General features: G+C 39.3%; 1 protein-coding gene across 2 annotated transcripts in view; it reads left to right on the top strand.

Annotated features, from left to right (window-relative positions):
- Positions 1-1,478: 1,478 nt before the first annotated feature.
- The window catches only part of LOC149816993 (serine/threonine-protein kinase Nek5-like), a 52,437-nt gene continuing 35,338 nt past the window's right edge, over positions 1,479-18,577 (top strand). Inside the window, exons 1-3 of one of the 2 annotated variants that reach the window (XM_089987089.1) lie at positions 1,479-2,731; positions 2,825-2,891; positions 2,999-3,064. In XM_089987089.1, coding sequence (XP_089843215.1) covers positions 2,634-2,731; positions 2,825-2,891; positions 2,999-3,064 — 231 coding nt within the window. In that variant the 5' untranslated portion in view covers positions 1,479-2,633. The remainder of the gene's footprint in view (positions 2,732-2,824; positions 2,892-2,998; positions 3,065-18,577) is intronic. The other variant, XM_089987090.1, reaches the window with a different exon arrangement.

The raw sequence follows: 18,577 nt of genomic DNA, 5'->3' as shown, positions 1-18,577 counted from the left end.
TTTTTATATTTGCATAAATAAGCTTTTCTACTAATGCCCCTATTTGACATCTAAGTTCTGAATTTGTACAAAACATAAAAATCTAAACAATTCAGAAATGACTTTCATATTAGTGCATAGAAATTTTAAAAGGAACGCACTCACCAGGCGATGTCGATTTGTTGGACGAGTTTGAACCAAACCTTTTCTTCTACTTTGAAACCAAGTTGTAACACTTCAAAATTTCTATCTCAAAAATTATGTATTTTTTTTTTTTGAAATGGTTTTATAAAATTACAACGAAAATTTGAACAAGATAAAAGCTTTGGCATATTACGATTCTATCGTACCATTTTCAAATATACTTCAAATTTAAAATTGAACATCCACAAATAATTAAATGCCCAGTACAACTTTGAATTAATAACAACAGAGTATTTTCAAATTAAATAAATATCAAAGTCTTGCCCTCTCTCCACCGCTAATCAAGAGCTCAGTTCACCTCGCACTTCCAGAGCAGCCTACCCACCAGACGCAAATGGAGACAACATTGTGTGTGTCCAAGCTAACTGCCACACGTGAAACTGAGTGTGCGGGTGGTATATCCAAATTCGAGAAACTCGATTTCAACTATTCAGGTCAGCCTACCTGAAACTAGAAGTGCAACTGGTCTCAATGTTGAAGAAGGTGTGCAAGCTGGGTATGACTCGAGTTCCCGCCGAATGAGTCATGCATAACTGTATTCAACAGCTTTACATAGAAGTGGATGAGCAGTTAGCTGGCACCAAGCCTTGTGAGGGCGTTTGGAGTCTTAATCAGGTCTTCTTATTTATCACCATACCTGGACCCTATAGGGTTTGATTGGGGTTGAGTCCAGGTAAACTGGGTTCGTTGACACCCCTAATTGGTATAGGAGTCGAATGAACCTTCCAATTAGAAGGTGTTCAAGCTTGTCTCATTTATTGTGTCCAATGGGACTAAAGCCTGAGCTAATAGAACCTAGCAAGAGCTAGCTCTTTTAAACAAATCTATATTTTTTCAAAGTTGAAAACAAGAAAATTTGGATCCTAGACCTACTAACCCATGCTCAACTTATTTACAAAATAAATAATTATTTCGATTATTATTTAAAAAGTAAATATTTGTTTCAAATTTGTAAGCAATATGATTAGCTAACAGCCAAAATTCATAAAAAACCCATCCTAGATCTGATCGATTTGCATCTTTATTTATGAAAGCTGGGCCAAGCCGACCAATGAATTTTCATATTGGGAGCTGGTTGAGCCTGTTTCACGAGTTGGAGCAGCTCTCTACAATTTAAACAGGAGTCGGGCCACGAGCAGCTCATCTCGTTTCCAGCCCAAGTCCCTAACCACAACTAAAGATGTAAGATCCAGTATTGCGTACGCCCCGACCATTTTACATCTCGGTCCAGGCTCATTTGGTCATTCACAAAATGGGATGTGAAAAGCAGAAGAAAAAGCAGGCGTGGTTTTGACTTGGGGGAAGTGTGCCCACGAAGTCATAAAGACCACAGAGATCGTACGACGACGGTAAGTCGAGAGAGAGAGAGAGAGAGACCAGCTGGAAGTGAGTGTCGGCGTGCGAGGCCATGAGAAGACGCCATTAAAGAGCACACGCCAACGACGTCAATCTCTCTCTCTCTCTCGTTGCTTATCTACCGTGCAACGAGAGTTAACGATCTGCCTTTTCTTCGCTGGTCAAGCTATTACTCACTTCTCCACTGCCAAGAGAAAAGGCAAGCTCAGATCCTCCTCTTTCTTTCGGTAGTTCACGCTAGCAAGGAAGGGAGAGAAATCGTCTCTCGGAAAGAAGGCCAAAAGGGAGAGACTCTAATGTTTCTCTCCGAAGAAAGGGATGGGAGGAGTGCGAAGGAATCGATCGCATTTTTTTCGTCGTGTCTCCGCGGTAATGAGTTCGCGTTTCGAGAGGGAATTCGTTGATTCGCGGCGTTCTGGTTCGCGTTTTGTGCTTTTGGCGGTAACAGGTTCGCGTTTGGGAAGGAATTGATTGTTTCCCGCTGTTTGCTTTCTGATTTTGAGTTGTTTGAGTTGAGTTTGAAGAGTTCAGGAGATTCTGACGGTGATTGTGGTTTTTGGCGGGGAGTTCGCGATCGGAGTTTGTGTTTTTTTTCGGGGGCTCAACGGAATGTGTTTCCGCTGCGGGGATTCAGGCGATCAGGGCGTTTGGGAAAGAATGCTGGAAAATTTCGGCAGCAGGCTCATTCAGGGCTTGCAATCAAGCGATCTCGAGCGTTTACAAGAGAAACCTGTCGTTGCATTGAGGATTATTTTGTGATTTTGAACTTCTCGATAACAAATCATTGTTTCCTCCGTGTAGATTGCAGCTGTTCGGCAGAGACTGGTGTTCCTTTTGAAAATATATGTGTTTTGGCACGGAAATGGATTCCCGTCAGAAATCGATCTTTGTTTTATGAAATTTTTATACCTTTTCGTGTTTTAGCGTGGAATTGGATCAAAGATCCTGTTCTTATGTGTTGTAGTGGATTCGAGCGTTTCGGAAGGAAATCTGGCTTTCTCATTTAGAAATTGGAGAGTTCCTGCAGTATCATCTTTTTTTCACTAGGAAATAATCCTTTATTTGATTAATGAAACTGCTGCGGCGTCGGCATTATGGAATCGAGAATGGATCAGTATGAGATAATGGAACGGATCGGCCAGGGAGCATTTGGAGCAGCGATCCTTGTGAATCACAAAACAGAGAAGAAGAAGTAAGTGTTTCCATTTAGATCTCTTGCTCTTTTCATTGGGATTCTTCTTCCTCTTTGTCAGTCTACGGCCTGCTTCTGAATTTCAAATTTCAGGTACGTTTTAAAGAAGATACGTCTGGCACGGCAAACCGACCGTTGCCGGAGGTCAGCACACCAGGAGGTAAGGCATGATGCTATTGATTATGGTGGCTATTTTAGCTCATCATCATCATCACCATTATGATCACTTTTTTCGACTCTGTCCTTGTGCTTGTTGTCTGTTTGCAGATGGCTCTTATTGCACGGATTCAGCATCCTTACATTGTGGAATTCAAAGAGGCGTGGGTGGAGAAGGTATAAAAATCTGTTGAACTTTAAGTAGCTCAGGACTTTTGATGAATACTGTGTCTTGTTGTTGTTATGTATGCTATACATTGTTCTTCAGCCTTCTGGTTTACGGTTGTCATCTTTGTAGGCAATGGAACAGCAAATCCATGCTTCCATTGATCATCGAGATTCATTGCTTTGCATAGCTTCCTCAATTTCTCAAGTTGTTATCAGAATTGTATCTGCATCCTAAGAGAATCTTAGTATCATAAAAGGATGGATGTTTGCTGAATTGAGGACCTTGTAAACACTCATCTGAAACAAGCTATATGGTAACATCCACACACACATATGCTTAAGTTTCGTTCATTAGTAGTGGACCTGAGCTCAAGTTCAGTCGTTAAAGGCAAGCTCAAAGCTTAAACAGGTATGCTTGAGTTTGGTTCTAACACACACACACACACACATATATATATATATATATATATATATATATATATATATATATATATATATATATATATATATATATATATATATATATAGAGAGAGAGAGAGAGAGAGAGAGAGAGAGAGAGAGAGAGAGAGAGAGAGAGAGAGAGAGAGAGAGAGGTCCAACCAAAGGAAGGTCCAAAATCTACAATCAACGACGATCAGACGGCTCCTCTTCTCCAATGCTTGAGCATCTCATCGGTCGGATCTCATATATTTGTTCTTTATAATTTATCTAGTAAGAAATATGCTTTACACAAATACTTTATGACATATAGACAGTGTTTTTCAAAATGTGAAAAATTGACAGCTCACAATGCATTTAAAACTTTACAATACAAAGTATTGTCGGCCGTTTATTTTTAGCGCTTTAAAAAATGCATCTAAACATTGAAAATTCATAATCCAAAACATGTCACTCACTAAATGAATGATAAAAATCCAATATATAAAGTCTGATCAATGACAAACTCGATCGTTAGAGAAGGAACACCATTGATTATCATCAGTTTGATCCAAGTGTCATTTCCTAACAAATCGGCGACGTCGAACACATCTGCATGGTTAGATTTGCGAAAAAGAATCTGAGAACACTTGTTTACTCATGGTAGGCAGCTACCACTTTTCCTATATATTATAAATCGGTGATACTCTAAGAGAGAGAGAGAGAGAGAGAGAGAGAGAGAGAGAGAGAGAGAGAGAGAGAGAGAGAGAGAGAGAGAGACCTCTCAATGGCTAGAATTCTAGCGGTTGGGAGCAATTAAAGAAGTTTGACTTGGTCTCACATATATTATATATGTAATATATATATATATATATATATATAATATTTATAATATAAATATAATATTTATAATATAAATATAATATATATATATATATATATAAATATATATATATATATATATACATATATAATATACTATATACAAAAATATGTATATGTATATATACAATTTAATACTCTCTCTCAAACTTATGGTAGGATAACTAAAACTTTGCCTAAAAAGAAGTGAAACCTAGGAGCAGATAGAGGTTTGGTAAAAAAATCCGCCAACTACTATTCAGATGTGACATAGGGCAGATCAATGGTTCTTTGAAGATATTCTTTTCGAACATAATGTTAATCCATCTCGATCTGCTTCGCTCTTTCGTGAAAAGTATTGTTGTTGGCAATGTAGATAGCACTCTCGTTGTCGCAACACATTTTTGAAGCTCCTAAAATCTTTATTCCCATATCAGTCAATAATTTTCTCAGCCACACCACCTCCATTGTGGTAGTAGCCATGACCCGATACTCTACTTTAGTTGAGGAGAAAGAGACTCTTTGTTGCTTTTTGCACCTCCACGAAATTAACGATTCACCTAAGAAAATACAAAAACTTGTGGTTGAGTGCTTATTTATTAGAATCACCTCCCAAATCTGCATCTGTATATCCCAGTAAATCTAATGCAGACGAGAAAGACATAAATATGCCTCTAGAAATAGAATTTTTGAGATATCTAATAATACGCAAAACAGCTCCCATGTGACAGATGTGAGAGCATGCTTAAATTGACTAGTTATGTGTATGTGTCAGAGTTACAGGAAGTGCCATGCAATATGCGTAAGCGTGCTTTCCCGAAGCGCGAAACGTGGCGCTTCCGAAACAGGTAGGGAAGCACAAAAAAAAACTGGGAAGCTCTCTTCCCCCTCGCTTTCTATGTCGCTTTCAGTTCGCTTCCTAAGTCACTTCTGAGATGATTCCTGGTTCACTTCTTAGTCATCCTGCGCTTCCCGCTTCATAAAATTTTGGAAGTGCCTTGCTTCCCGCTCTCGCTTTCCCGACTGACAACTCTGGTATGTGTGCTATATCAGGTCTAGTAATTGTCAAGCAAAAAAGAGCTTCGATAAGCTGTCTATAAGGCATTGGATCATATAGAGACCCCATCATCAATTTTCATTTTGACATTTGTTATTTCAGGAGTGTCAACCTTCTTGTCATCTGATATACCAGACCTGAGATATCAAAAGCAAATTTAGACTGAGAGCATAAGATGAAGGTTCTACATATGAGTGAAGTAAGGCTATACATGCTTGATATTTAAACGAAAAAGAGTCATCATGAAACAAATTTTTAGGGAGGCTTTGAAACTCTATATGATTTCCTAGTTTGAAGTTCTTTACCTAAATTAGAGAAATTTTCAAGTGCACATGGAGGTTTTGGACATCCCCATCTAGAGTATTGTAAACAAGTTTGATCATCATGAGGTACTTCATCAAGAGACTCTATATCTCTTAATTCAATGACATTCTCAAAATCATAATCATAATCACAATTATCAATATCTTGGTTGGAACCAAGATCAAATAAAAATGAGTACTCGGTTACTTCCTTATCTTGATCTTTATCAATTTTTTTTTCAAAAAGGTTACATTTCTAGAAATATATAAATTTTCAATCTTAGGTTCATAACACCGATACCTTTTTTGGTTGTCGGCATAACAAAGAAAGACACAAGGAATAACTTTAGGAAAAAAACTGTCATTTTTGTTGGTTAATACAAAACATTTGCAACCAAAGATTCATAATCTAACATAGTCAGGAAAGAGTTTAACAAGTTTTTCAATGGGTGCAATATTTTGTAAAGAGGACGATGGCATTCTGTTTATAAGATAAACAATTGTTAAGACAACTTTTGCCCAAAAGATCTTAGGCACATGACTAACAATAATCAAGGTTCTTGAGGTTTCAATGATGTGCCTATGTTTTCTTTCTACTAAATCATTTTGTTATGGTGTGTGAGAACAAAATCTTTGATGTATGATGCCATGAAGTTTAAGATAATCTTTAAAATCATTTGATACACATTCTCTTCCTGAATTAGTACAGAATATAGAGATTTCATTTTCAAATATATTTTTATCCAACTTATGAAAAATTTGAAAGTGAAAAAAGACTTCAGATTTATGCTTAAGGAAGTATATCCAAGTGTGTTTAGTAAAATCATCCACAAATATAGCATAATATGAATATCTACCTTTAGATAATATGAGTGTTCTCCAAACATCCAAATGAACTAACTCAAGTGGTCTAGGTGAAATAAAAGTTCTATTATTAAATGGTAATCTCTTCATTTTTTCAAGAACAAATCTTCACGAGAAAAGTTACTAAGATTATAAATTTTTTCTAAATTTGAAAAATATTAGATTTTAGATACATTTGAATGTCCTAATCTTCTATGCCATATATTTAAATCTATTTTTTTTGGACGTTACAACAAAAAACATCTATGAGTATTTCCAAAACATCCATATAGTAGAGACCTCTTTCTCTATGGCTTTGCCCAATCAGATTCTCTGATTGACAATCCTGTACCAAACATTCATTTGAAGAGAAAAAACTATTATAACCATAATCGAATATTTGAGAGACTGATAAAAGGCTTAAGTTTAGTTTAAGGATGTGATAAACCTTTGAAATAAAAAAACTTTTTGAGTTTAAAAGATCTTTTTCAAAATTTCCTATTCTTTTAATTTAAAGAGATGTACCATCGACCGTAAAAACATTTAACACACTTGAGTTGTTATGATATTAAGATAAAATATCATTGTTTGGGGTCATGTGAAAAAATGCACCAGAATTAAGAAGCCAAAAAAATTTACCAGGGTTGGAATAAGATAAAACAATGGCTCCAGCTGAAGAAGACACCTCCTTAAGAATTGGTTGAAGAGCTTTCATTAATTGAAACAAAGACATGCTTCCAATAGATGAATCTTGAGATACAAAAATATCACTTGACTCTTGTGAAGAGTCGACAAAAACCACCTTCTTCTCTAATGCCCCTCTTAGTTTAGGATAGTGGGGCCTAATGTGTTCCGATTCAAGACAATGATGAAAAATAGTTTTCCTTCTATCAATTATTTTCTTGTCTTCTATAATGAGGTGGTTTATGTGCATCCATATAATTTCCCCGTATAGAGATGGTCAAGACCGAGTTATCTTCACTTTTAGTTACATGCTTTTTAAATATATTTTTCTTCATACTCAATTCTTGTATAGTATCTTCAATAGAGAACTTTTCCTCTATAGAGAAGAATTGATTTGGTAGGTTCAAATTCCAGTCTAAGGTCGTTGATAAATTGATAAAATACTCTACATCTATTTGTCTTTGGTGAAGATCTATATCTTCGGGACAATGTCATTTTGGCTCAAGAATAGCCAATTCTTTCCAAAGTTCGGATAGATCGTTATAGTATTCTCTAATACTTCTATCCTCTTGGGTTAAGGTTCGAACTCTATCTTGTACATTGCAAACATGTGCAATATCCTTAAGATAATATATTATCTTAAGATAATCCCAAGCCTTGTTAGCATGTTCAAATTTAGTAAGGCTAAAACATTTTTTAACATCTACACTACTAATGAGCCAAGACATAATTTTTGTTGATATATATATATATATATATATATATATATATATTTGATGATATCCCATCATACCTGATAAAGAGTATTTTTGTAATTTTGCCCAATAGGAGCATCTTAGTCTTTTTTTATTTTCTTTTCTTCCTTTTCCTTTTTTTATTTTTCTATTTTTCCTCTTTTTTTTTTGTAAATGCATTAAATTCATAAAGCATTGGGGGTCCCAACTAAGAGTCGTTGGACCCCCAACGGTCACAAATGTGACCATTGGGGGCCCAACGACTCCTTGTTGGGCCTCCCAATGCCCATTCTCTCTCACTCTTTTCCCACTCTCTCTCACTCTTTTGCTTATAAATAAAGGGGTAAACCCCTTTGTAAAGTAAGGCTTTTGCAAGCCCATTTCTTGCTTTATAAGATTTTTTCCTTTAGCAAGCCATTGTTGGCTTTGTGTTTGTCCATTGTGGACTTGTTCTTTGCATTTTGCTTGTGAATGTCCATTATAGGACATTGTGTTTATTTCCGCCTATTTCATTACATGGTATCAGAGCAAGGTTGTGCTCTTGTTGTCTAATCTCTTTTTCACTTGAGTTTCCTTGAAAGGTTAGCATATCCTTTCTTCTCCTATCTCTTTTTCACCATGGAAGGTGAATATAAGATTGACCTCACCTTCAAGCTAAATGGTACTAACTACTTGGTATGGGCGTTCGTTATGGATTACAACCCCAAGGGCAAAAAACTTTGGAGTTATGTGATTGACACCATTCTGGAACCTCAACTATAACTCACCAAAATGGAAGGAGGAGCACGAATTAAAGCCATTGAAGAACACCAATTGTTGATTGAAGATTGGGAAAGTAAGCATGCAAAAATACTTGAATGGTTTATGAATAACATGAAGCTAAAAATTTGTGCAAACATTGTCAAATTTCGCAAAGCTAACGAGGCATGGTTCTTCATGAAAGGTATGTACACTCAAAAAGACCTCGCTAGGCAATTTTTTCTCCAAGAAAAGATTCGCACCATTAAACAAGGGGACATGAGTGTCCGAGATTACTTTAGCTCTCTTAGTTCCTTATGGGATGAGCTATTCCTCATAGAACCCAAATGGGTAGATAGTGAGGATGTTGAACTTAGAAGGCAATAAATGAAAAAAGAACACTTTTTTCAATTTTTGCATGGGCTTAGACCGGAGTATGAGCAAGTTAGATCTTCTCTCTGTAAAAAAGCGTAATCCGCAACAAGTGTCTCTCAACAAGCTTTCACAAAGAAATCACAAAAACCATAAAGGTTCACAAATAGGGCTTCAACTCAAGAACAAACACAATACCCAAAAAGGGGTATTCAAAATACTCAAAATAGATTCATAAGTTTGGGAATAAATCCCACACTACAAGCATAAAATACAAAGGGCAATAGTCCCCATATTTATAGAGAGGAAGAGATGAGCCTCAAGGGAGTCGTTGGACTCCCAACGGCTCCCTTGGAGCTTCACCTTTTTGACTTGGTCAAAAAGCACTTTTGCACTTTTTGACTAACCAACTATGCCAGGTGGTCCAGAACTTTTATGATGTCGGTATCTGGACATCGTCGAAAACATATTCTGTTGGAAGACGAACCCTCTGAAAAACTGGGAAAATATGTTACTTGGGATGAAGATAATGACATAGTTATGTCATGGATCATTAATAGTGTCGAACCCCATATTGCAGATGGATTGATCTACTATAATACAGCCAAACTGATGTGGGACAATCTTCGTAATACATACTCACAAGAAACTAATGTGAGTCGTATCTTGCAAGTAGAACGGGAGATATATAATTTGCAGCAGAGAGATCAGACATTGGCCCAATACTATGCCTCTGTCAAAGCTGCGTTTGAAAGACTTAATGCTCACAGGCCTCTTTGTTGCTCGAAGCACAAGGATCATCAAGAACAAACCATGGTTGCTCGTTTTCTTACAGGTCTTTCTTCAGAATTTTCTGTTGCAAAAGTTCAAATGTTGACTGGATCAGATGTTCCCACTCTTGCTGATGCTTACAATCATCTGAGTAGACTTGCGATCTCTCTGCCACAATCTCAGCCTGTGACTCAGTCATCTGCTCTTGTTGTCTCATCTGGTTATGGGCGTGGAAATATTCAGAATATCAGAGGACGAGGACGTGGTATGGGAGGCAGAGGAAAGCTTCAATGCACATTCTGTGGAAAATCTGGACATTTAGAAGATCGTTGCTGGGATAAGCATGGTCGGCCAACCTCTTCTTCATCAAAGTCATATACTCCTAAAGCAAATGTTACTACTATCGAGGCAACAAATGTACAGGAGAATATCTCTGCAAGTGATCGTAGTATCACCCTAAGTAGTGCTGAATATGATGAGTTGATAGCTCTTCGCCCTTTGAGTTCCATTCCTCCTGTAGCTGGTGTTGCCTATTCAACCGAAAATCATCTTCATCCGACTGACAATAAGTGGATTATTGACTCTGGTGCATCCAGGCATTTGTGTGGAAATTCACTTGTTTTCTCAGATATAAAGGATATTAATGCTCATCGAGGAGTCTCATTAGCCGATGGGAGTTCCTCCCCGGTCATTGGTCAGGGAAATATTTCTATATCCTCCTCATTACAGTTGAAAAATGTTCTTCATGTTCCAAACTTTCCTCAAAGTTTACTTTCTGTTAGTTGCCTTATAAGAGAGCAAAACTGTAGAGTAATATTTGATCCGATGGGTTATCATTTTCAGGATTTGCTGATGGGGAAGAAGATTGGTGGAGGCTATGAAGAAAATGGAGTCTACTACCTACATCATCCAATGGGTATTGTTCATGCTGCAGTGGAACACTCATTCAGTCCTGTTCAGTGGCATCGTCGTCTTGGTCATCCTTCTTTGTCAAAGCTTCGTTCGGTCTTTCCTTAAATTCCTTCCACCACATCATTTTAGTGTGAAGCATGTCAGTTGGGAAAGCATCATCAAAGTTCGTTCCCTTCGAGTGTAAAACCCACGTAAAATAAAAAAATATCGGACCCGACCCGGGCCCGTTATCGGCAGGGTTTTAAAACCCGACACAGAGGGAGGATTTGTTTAAAAACAAATCCTCTCCCCTGTGCGCCGCACCCCACTCGTGTCGCTCCACCCTTTCGGCAGGATAAGGAAACCCCTTGAGGGTTTCCCCGGATCTCGCCCCTCCCCGAGCTCTTTAAGAGCGTTGCGGGAGGAGGATTGATGCACCGCCCCCCCCTTCTCGTTCCCTACAGGCGACAACCTCGCCTGCAACCTCGACCACACCTCCTTCTCGAGCCCTCCCCGTGCCCTGCGCAGGATAGCATCGTCGACACCTCCTCCCCTCTGATCCGATCGCCGCCGCCGCTGCCACCATCGCCGTCGATTCTCTTCCAGGTGGCGGGTTCCTGTCAGAGCTCGCCGCAGCCAACCCGAGCCCTTTCGCCGGCGTGCCAACCTCGCAACCCTTGTCTCTCTCTCGTGGCGATTTCCGGCAACCCCCCATCACGTGCTGGTTCCTTCTCTGGCAGGCCACTGGTGACTACCATCCCCTCTCGTTCATCACTGTTACCGCTGCCTTCCCGACGACCCTCAGGTAAGCCGATCTCTCTCCCTGCTCATACCCTTCTCCCCTCCCGACAGCCGCAGGCAGGGGCCAAAGGCCCTTGCGTCTCTCTCTCTCTCTCTGCTTACCTTCCGGCAGGGGCCATCGGCCCCTACCCCTCTTCTTTTAAAACCCAGCAGGGGCCGATGGCCCCTGCCATTTTTTGTCCAAGACCGACAGGGGCCTTTGGCCCCTGCCCTCCTCCTCTTTTAAAGACCAGCAGGGGCCGATGGCCCCTGCCTTTTTTCTCCATGAACGACAGGGGCCATTGGTCCCTGCCTCCTCTTTGAAAGCTGCAGGGGGCCTTTGGCCCCTGCCCTTCCTTTAAAGCCAGCAGGAGCCTTCGGCTCCTGCCTCCCTTTTCGGAAACCCAGCAGAGGCCGATGGCCCCTGCCCCTCTCTTAGTCGTCTGGCAGGGGCCGATGGCCCCTGCCCTTCTTTAAATATCCGGCAGGGGCCGATGGCCCCTGCACCTGTTTCCTTTGGCGGCATGGGTCATTGGACCCTACCCCATTCCGTTTCAGGTCAGCAGGGACCGTTGATCCCTGCCTTGTTTTGCAGAGAAGCCGAGACCCCAGTCCTTTGTTGTCGTTTTCCCTATTCATTTAAATGCATACTAATAACGTACCTTTGCAGCTTACGCAACAGGCCCCGTTCGTGCTCCACGGCCCGACCCTCGTATTATCCTCACGTGTAGGCGTACGCAACTACACAACATTCCGAGGTAGGGTAAAGTCGCACAAAGGGCAATAAATGAACCTATTTAAGTTGAAATAATTAAGATGCCCATGCTAGACATGCTTAGAGTTATATTGCTTCTGAAATGCGTATTTTCTTGTTTCACATGCTCATGGGTTGAGGTTCAATTTCATTCTTCGATTATTATTTTGTGTAGTTGTTTATGAATTTGAGGTGTGGTTTCGTACTTTTTGCAATACTTATGCCCTTAATTGCTTGCATATATACTTGCCTGTACGTTCCTATGGGTCGATGTACAATTTCATTCTTCGATCATTATTTTGCATAGTTGCTTATGAGTTGAGGTGTGGTTTCGTATTTCTTGAAATACATATGCCCTTGTTTGCTTGCATCCATTTTTGCTTGCACATTTCTTTTGAGTGAGGTACGACTTCGTGTCTCGTGTATTACTTATGACCTTATGTGTTTGCCTATCTAAGTGGTCAAGGTATGGTTTTGGTACCTCGTGTGTTATGTGCTTTTCGCTCGATGTGCGGCATTGCAAGTCGAGAGTTGCTTGTTGTCATGTTATAACCTGCATATGCTCACACTCATGGTAAATATGTACTTACATAAATGTAGTCTTGTGCCTAACCTGTTTTCAGTTGTTTTCAAAACACTAGAAGTTGTACTTATGCGTTATAGTTCTTTTAAAGAGGATTTCCTTTTGCAAACCCAGTGCTCTTCAAAATGCACAACTTTTGCAAAGTTAAGTTTTAAGTCCTGTCGGATTGTGAATTGTGAAGTCACATTTGGGCCCTCCCAAGTCCACACACTTGGGAGAAATGTTTATAACCTTGATTCAGGTTGCGACTCAATTTAAATAACCCCGATTGGGGGCAGGAGCCTGTGATGAGTGGGGTTCTGTTGAAGGACCCATTCTTCATTTATCAATCTAGTGTCGCATGTCGATACTAAGATAAATTTTGGATGCAAGATTGATAGTGTTGTGCCTTACGTGAATGACTTAATGTGGCATTATGGCTTTTAAAAATGAATCGTGCCAAATGAGCACTCCTATATTCTTTGGATCGTTATGAAGTTGTGTGTTCGGTGTTCCTTTTGAGAAGCCTACGCACCCCCCTTTTTTGGTGTAGCGTACTTTTAGTCATGCACGACGTGTTAAGTACTTTGTTGATCAGACGAGAGATCTGAGACGACCTCGTATCATGAAATATGCAAAATATTGTTGAAATGAATTCAAGACTTATCTTGCCAAATTGTGTTGTGTTACCTCTTATGCAGATAATATCTGTTAGGGTTTCTTTGGTGAAACCATATTCCTTTTATCGTAGTCGTACTTTTGACAAGTACGTCCGTACTTTTTGACAAGTACGTCTTCTTATGTTGCGATGATTGGATGAGTAGGTTGTGGCAACCTTGATGAGTACAAATAACAAAATGCTGAGATCACCTAAATAAGTGATGATTTCCGCCTTCACCGGCAAGATACTCGAAGTTGGGTCGAAAGACCAGAGTATGTAGAATGGGTCTTCAGTTAACTACCCCTGATGTACTCATTCGAACCGCTGACTCCTGTCAGGATAGATGACGGGAAGGTACAAAAACTTCGATGGACAAGCCATTAATGGCAGTTACGAGCAAAAGACTCGGCTTCCCCAGTCATCGGAGTTAGGGGAAAGGGACTACCATAATTATCCTAGGTGGTAGCTTTTCATGTTCGGGATGCATTCATTGTTTATGCTGCTTTGGGGATTTCTCTCTTGGTCACTGACCGTCCCCTTAGGTGCGGACTCAGTCAGCTATCCGAGTTATCATAAAATACATAGCATAATAAACTTCCGGATCAGTCTAGGCTGTTTCTAGAGTCGTGCATTGTGCGTACCCACTTAGCCAGTTAATATCGAAACATAATTTAAATCCGATCACACAATTTGTTGAGTTATGCGCGTATGAAAGTTATAGTGTACAACAGGTTCAATACTTATGGAATTGTGTGTGTGGTTGATGAAGCATTGTATTTTGTTAGTTAAATTTCTTATGCAGTTCTTTGCTTATAATAATTAGCCTACTTGTGCCAGTGAAATGCTTGTAATAGTTTTAGCCTTTTGCTCATGATAGTTACTCCATGAATCTGTTGGAATTAAATTGCTATATAATTGCCTGTCTACTTGACATATTAAATTATTTTGCTTAACTATGTTCTATATCGTCCTGTATGTGCACCTACAGTTTTTAGTGAAACTGACCCATTTTATAGGCAGGTGATGTATAGGTGATACACTCTGCGATGGCACGATGAGATCAAGATAGAGCTCTTTCCCTGACGTTTCGCTCCGGAGGACATGTTGGTAAATTTGGTATAAAGTGTATTTCAAAGTTTCTCTTTTTATTAAACCTTGAGTTACTAAAACTGTTTCAGTAAACTTCTTCTTGGTTTCAACAAACAAATCCTCAATCATTGAAATTGCATTTTAAAACCATTTGATTTCAATAGTTGTGCGGAATTCGGTAAAGGAAAGTTTACGCTGTAATGCGCTCAAGGTCCATTGACTTGTTGTTTTAAAAATATCATTTTCCGTTGAAGTACTATTTAGACTCTTATAATTGTATGATTTCAAAGCTTTCTAAACTATTTTAAAAGTTACAAGTTCTGGATTTTTGGGGCGTTACATCGAGTCAGAGTCAGTCTAGTAATAAAGTTTTTGAACTTCTTCATGCATGTAAAACCCGAAATTTTTATAAATTAATTCAAATTGGGCCTAGATCCATATTTCGGATCTAGGACCCATAAAGGGGTATTTACACTTAAATGTTTGCATTATACTAAAATAATATTAATATTAGTAATAAATTAGAAATATATATATATATATATATGTATATATATATATATTAAGCAAATTCGAGGATCCACAGTTGGATCCAACTTGCGGATCCATATTTTGGGGGTTAAAAATTTTATGTTTAATGTGAGATTCAAAATAAATGAAATTTTTTTAAGTTTTTAAAATTTATCCGAGGATCCACAGTGGATCCATTTGGATCCACTTGTGGATCCATATTATTTTGGGGGCCGGGTTACGGGTCCCGGGTTCGGACCCGAGCCCCACCCCATGTCAACCCTTTTAAGAGAAAAGGGCAACCCGATAAGGGTTGCCCGAAAATACCGTAACAGAAAAGGAAGGGGGCAGGAGGGGGGTTACGCAAGGGGCGTAACCGAAACCCCCCATCTCGGCTGGAGGGGGGCCGATAAGAGGAGGAGTAGGGTTAGGGGTTTTCCCTCCCTCGTCTCTCTCTCCACTCAGTCCCTCTCTCTTTCTTCACTCTGTCCCCCATCTCTCTACTCAGTCTCTCTCTCTCCCTCTATCCCTTCCTCTGTCGAGTTGGGTGTGCATCAGAGGGGAGGAGGTCGCCGGCGAGCTGCGGCCAGCCACACCCACCAAAGCCCTTAGCGAACACCTTTCTTCACGGCAACAGTGAGGAGCGTCAACCTCCAGCCTTCGATCGCCGGGAAACCCATCGGAAAAACAGGTACGGTTCTTCTTCGAACCTGGGTGAGGAATCGAACAGGGGTTCGATTCCATACGTTGATTTGGGGGTTTCTTGATAAACCCTAAATACCCAAATCAAATTGATTTGGAGGTTTTCTTAATATGCCCTAAATCTTGAAATCAGAACAGTTTGGGGGTCTTTCCTTCCCTTAATTAAGTCATTCTCTGGAAAACAGTAATCGTATATGCTTATGAAAAAAAAAATATGTTGTTTCATGTTGCTGGCCACCAGTGCATTGGTAGGAGGCGACAGGCCCAGCCGACCCAGTCGGCTGGGTGCCCTACATCTTTTGGATCGGGCCATAGCAGGCCCAGCCGACCCAGTCGGCTGGGTGCTGGCCTGTGACTCGTATGATAAAAAAAAAAGGGGAAAATTTGCTCGGCATGCATAGGTAATCCAACTTGGTAGGATTTAATGTGATTTTCGGGTGTATTGTGTTGCAAAGTTGCATTATGCTGTGTTCCACCCCAAAGTAAGTAGTTCGAAATTTTGAAGGGTTTTCATATAGATACAAGGTGCTTTCGAGTAAAGCTAATCAGCAATATCCTTTGGTATAAAGAACTGAATTGATTACATGTTGTTTAGTTAGTGTTTTTCACAGTTTAGCGTGAATTCTAAATGGTTTAAACAAAACCTATCTTTGTAAGCAGTGTCAGATGAAAAAAAAAGGGGGGAGAGGTAAAATCATGTGTATAAATATAAATAGCTATACCCTTGTTATGCCTATGATAGTGCTGGATTTGGTGTGAAATATATTTGTTTCAAGTACTTGCATATGAATGATCGATGCATGTTAATATTAAGTGGGCAACACAGGTATGACCTACTATTTCTAACATGTTCTAAAAGTTGCTATGTTCCCTGCTTGTGAATAATAACTACAATACCTAGGTTAATACAATGTTAATAAGTATATGCTGATAGCTTTATTTGTTATTATCTATATAGTCGTGTTCTGAATATTTGGGTACACATGCCAGCATGCTTGTATTCTTTATATCTTCCTAAATACTTAGACTCGCTCTGAAATTGTTCTGCCAGTGATATGTATATGTGATTGACTTTATTAAGCAGTAGTTACATGAGTGTGAGCATGATTCAATTATAGTTACATGAGTGTGAGCATGATTCAATTATTAGTAAGTCTTCTTGAACATGTATGCTTGATTTATATGTGAAATGGTACATGTACACTCATACACTTAAAGAAACCATGGATTGGTTAATACCCATATGTGATGTAGGTAACACACACATATTGAAAATGCATATGAATGAATTATGACATGCATATGTTTGGGTTTATATTTGCATGAATATATATGCTTTTGGTATTTTGGCTTAGTGTTATAAATGAAACACTATTTTGGGTTTTGTAATGAGATGCACTGATGGCCTAATTGGACCATCATCGGCCTGGAGAGCCGTGAGTTTGGTTTTCCTTCACATATGTTTCTAAATGCATCACTTGGCACATTACTACACTGTTCTAGTGGTTGATACGGGCTGGAGTCCCGAATGGGTCCCCGCAAGGGAGGATGCGGGTTTTTCACTTTTGATATGTGTGGCAAACTTAAAGAAATGGACTTAATTAAAAATATAATGAATAAGAACAGTGTAATATACCTTCTGGGATATCTCATCTGGAGTATGAGAATCTTAGTTATCAGGTCTTGGGGAGACTGTGAGGATACAAAAACTCCGTGTGCGTTGTTGCCCCTGAACCCGATATTGAGGTTCTTCTCTTGGCCACGGTTTTAGGGAGAGTCCGCCACTTTACCCGGGAGTGGTGTGTTAGTCATAGCTGTGAGTTTATGGTACTAAGGAAGTGGCACTTGTGGGCGTGGGGTGTCCCTTGTGTCCCCGACATTAGATGTGGAGGTCTAATGTTCCGATGGATGGTGCTGTTTCCTGATATCGGTCGAGGGCTAAGTTGGAACCCAGTAATAAAATACAAATTGTTTGTTAAGCTACCCTGGGAACCTACTTGACCTCGGGGTTTGTACCCGTTTGGTGTATCCGCGGGCCACGGTAATTAAAAAGAGAAACTTAAGGATGTGTGCATATAATAGGGCATGCACATGGAAAGATGAAACTTAAATGAAAGATAACAAAAGAAATCATGCATTGCACATAATCATGCATTTTTCTGTTATGTATTAGATCATGCACGTTTGAATCATTCTTGATATCATGACATCATTTGGTGGTAGCATATGACTTACTTTGTAAAATCATGCTGAAAGGTTTGATTATTTAGTTATTGATATATGACACTGTTTACTGTTCTTGACTGGTAAGTATATGCAATTATTAGTAGTTATGGATATTTAAATGTTGCAAATTTTATATCTGCACTCACTCAAATCACTGCATGAAATCTTATCCATGTTCTTTCTCTCACCTGGTTTCTTTATAAGTAGCTGTGCTCAGAATTTCGGTTCTGACACCCTACTTTGTTGGTTTTTCACAGGAAATGGTGAGCAGTGAAGTTGAACATGCATCTGGGGATGGATGAATTATACTTGGGCTTGTCAGCTTCAGTAGAGGACATAATGACTCTTTCTTTAGTCTTTTAGTTCTTTAAATTTATGTAATTGTTACTTTACTTTCAGTTGAAGAAAACCTTGTCTTTGAAATTTTCTTACTCATTAATAAAAGAGTTTTAGTTGGTTGATATGGATGATAATTGCAACTTCGTTTGTGGTGGATGGGCTATCCAATGGAAAGTGGAACTGTGAGGACCCCAGACCTCTGGGAAGGTTTCCGCAACTCTTAAAAAA

The sequence above is a fragment of the Nuphar pumila genome, chromosome 14, assembly GCF_984573655.1.
Source record: "Nuphar pumila chromosome 14, dmNupPumi1.hap1.1, whole genome shotgun sequence".
In the NCBI taxonomy this organism is placed as follows: domain Eukaryota; kingdom Viridiplantae; phylum Streptophyta; class Magnoliopsida; order Nymphaeales; family Nymphaeaceae; genus Nuphar; species Nuphar pumila.
This window is presented reverse-complemented; position numbering and strand designations above follow the sequence as displayed.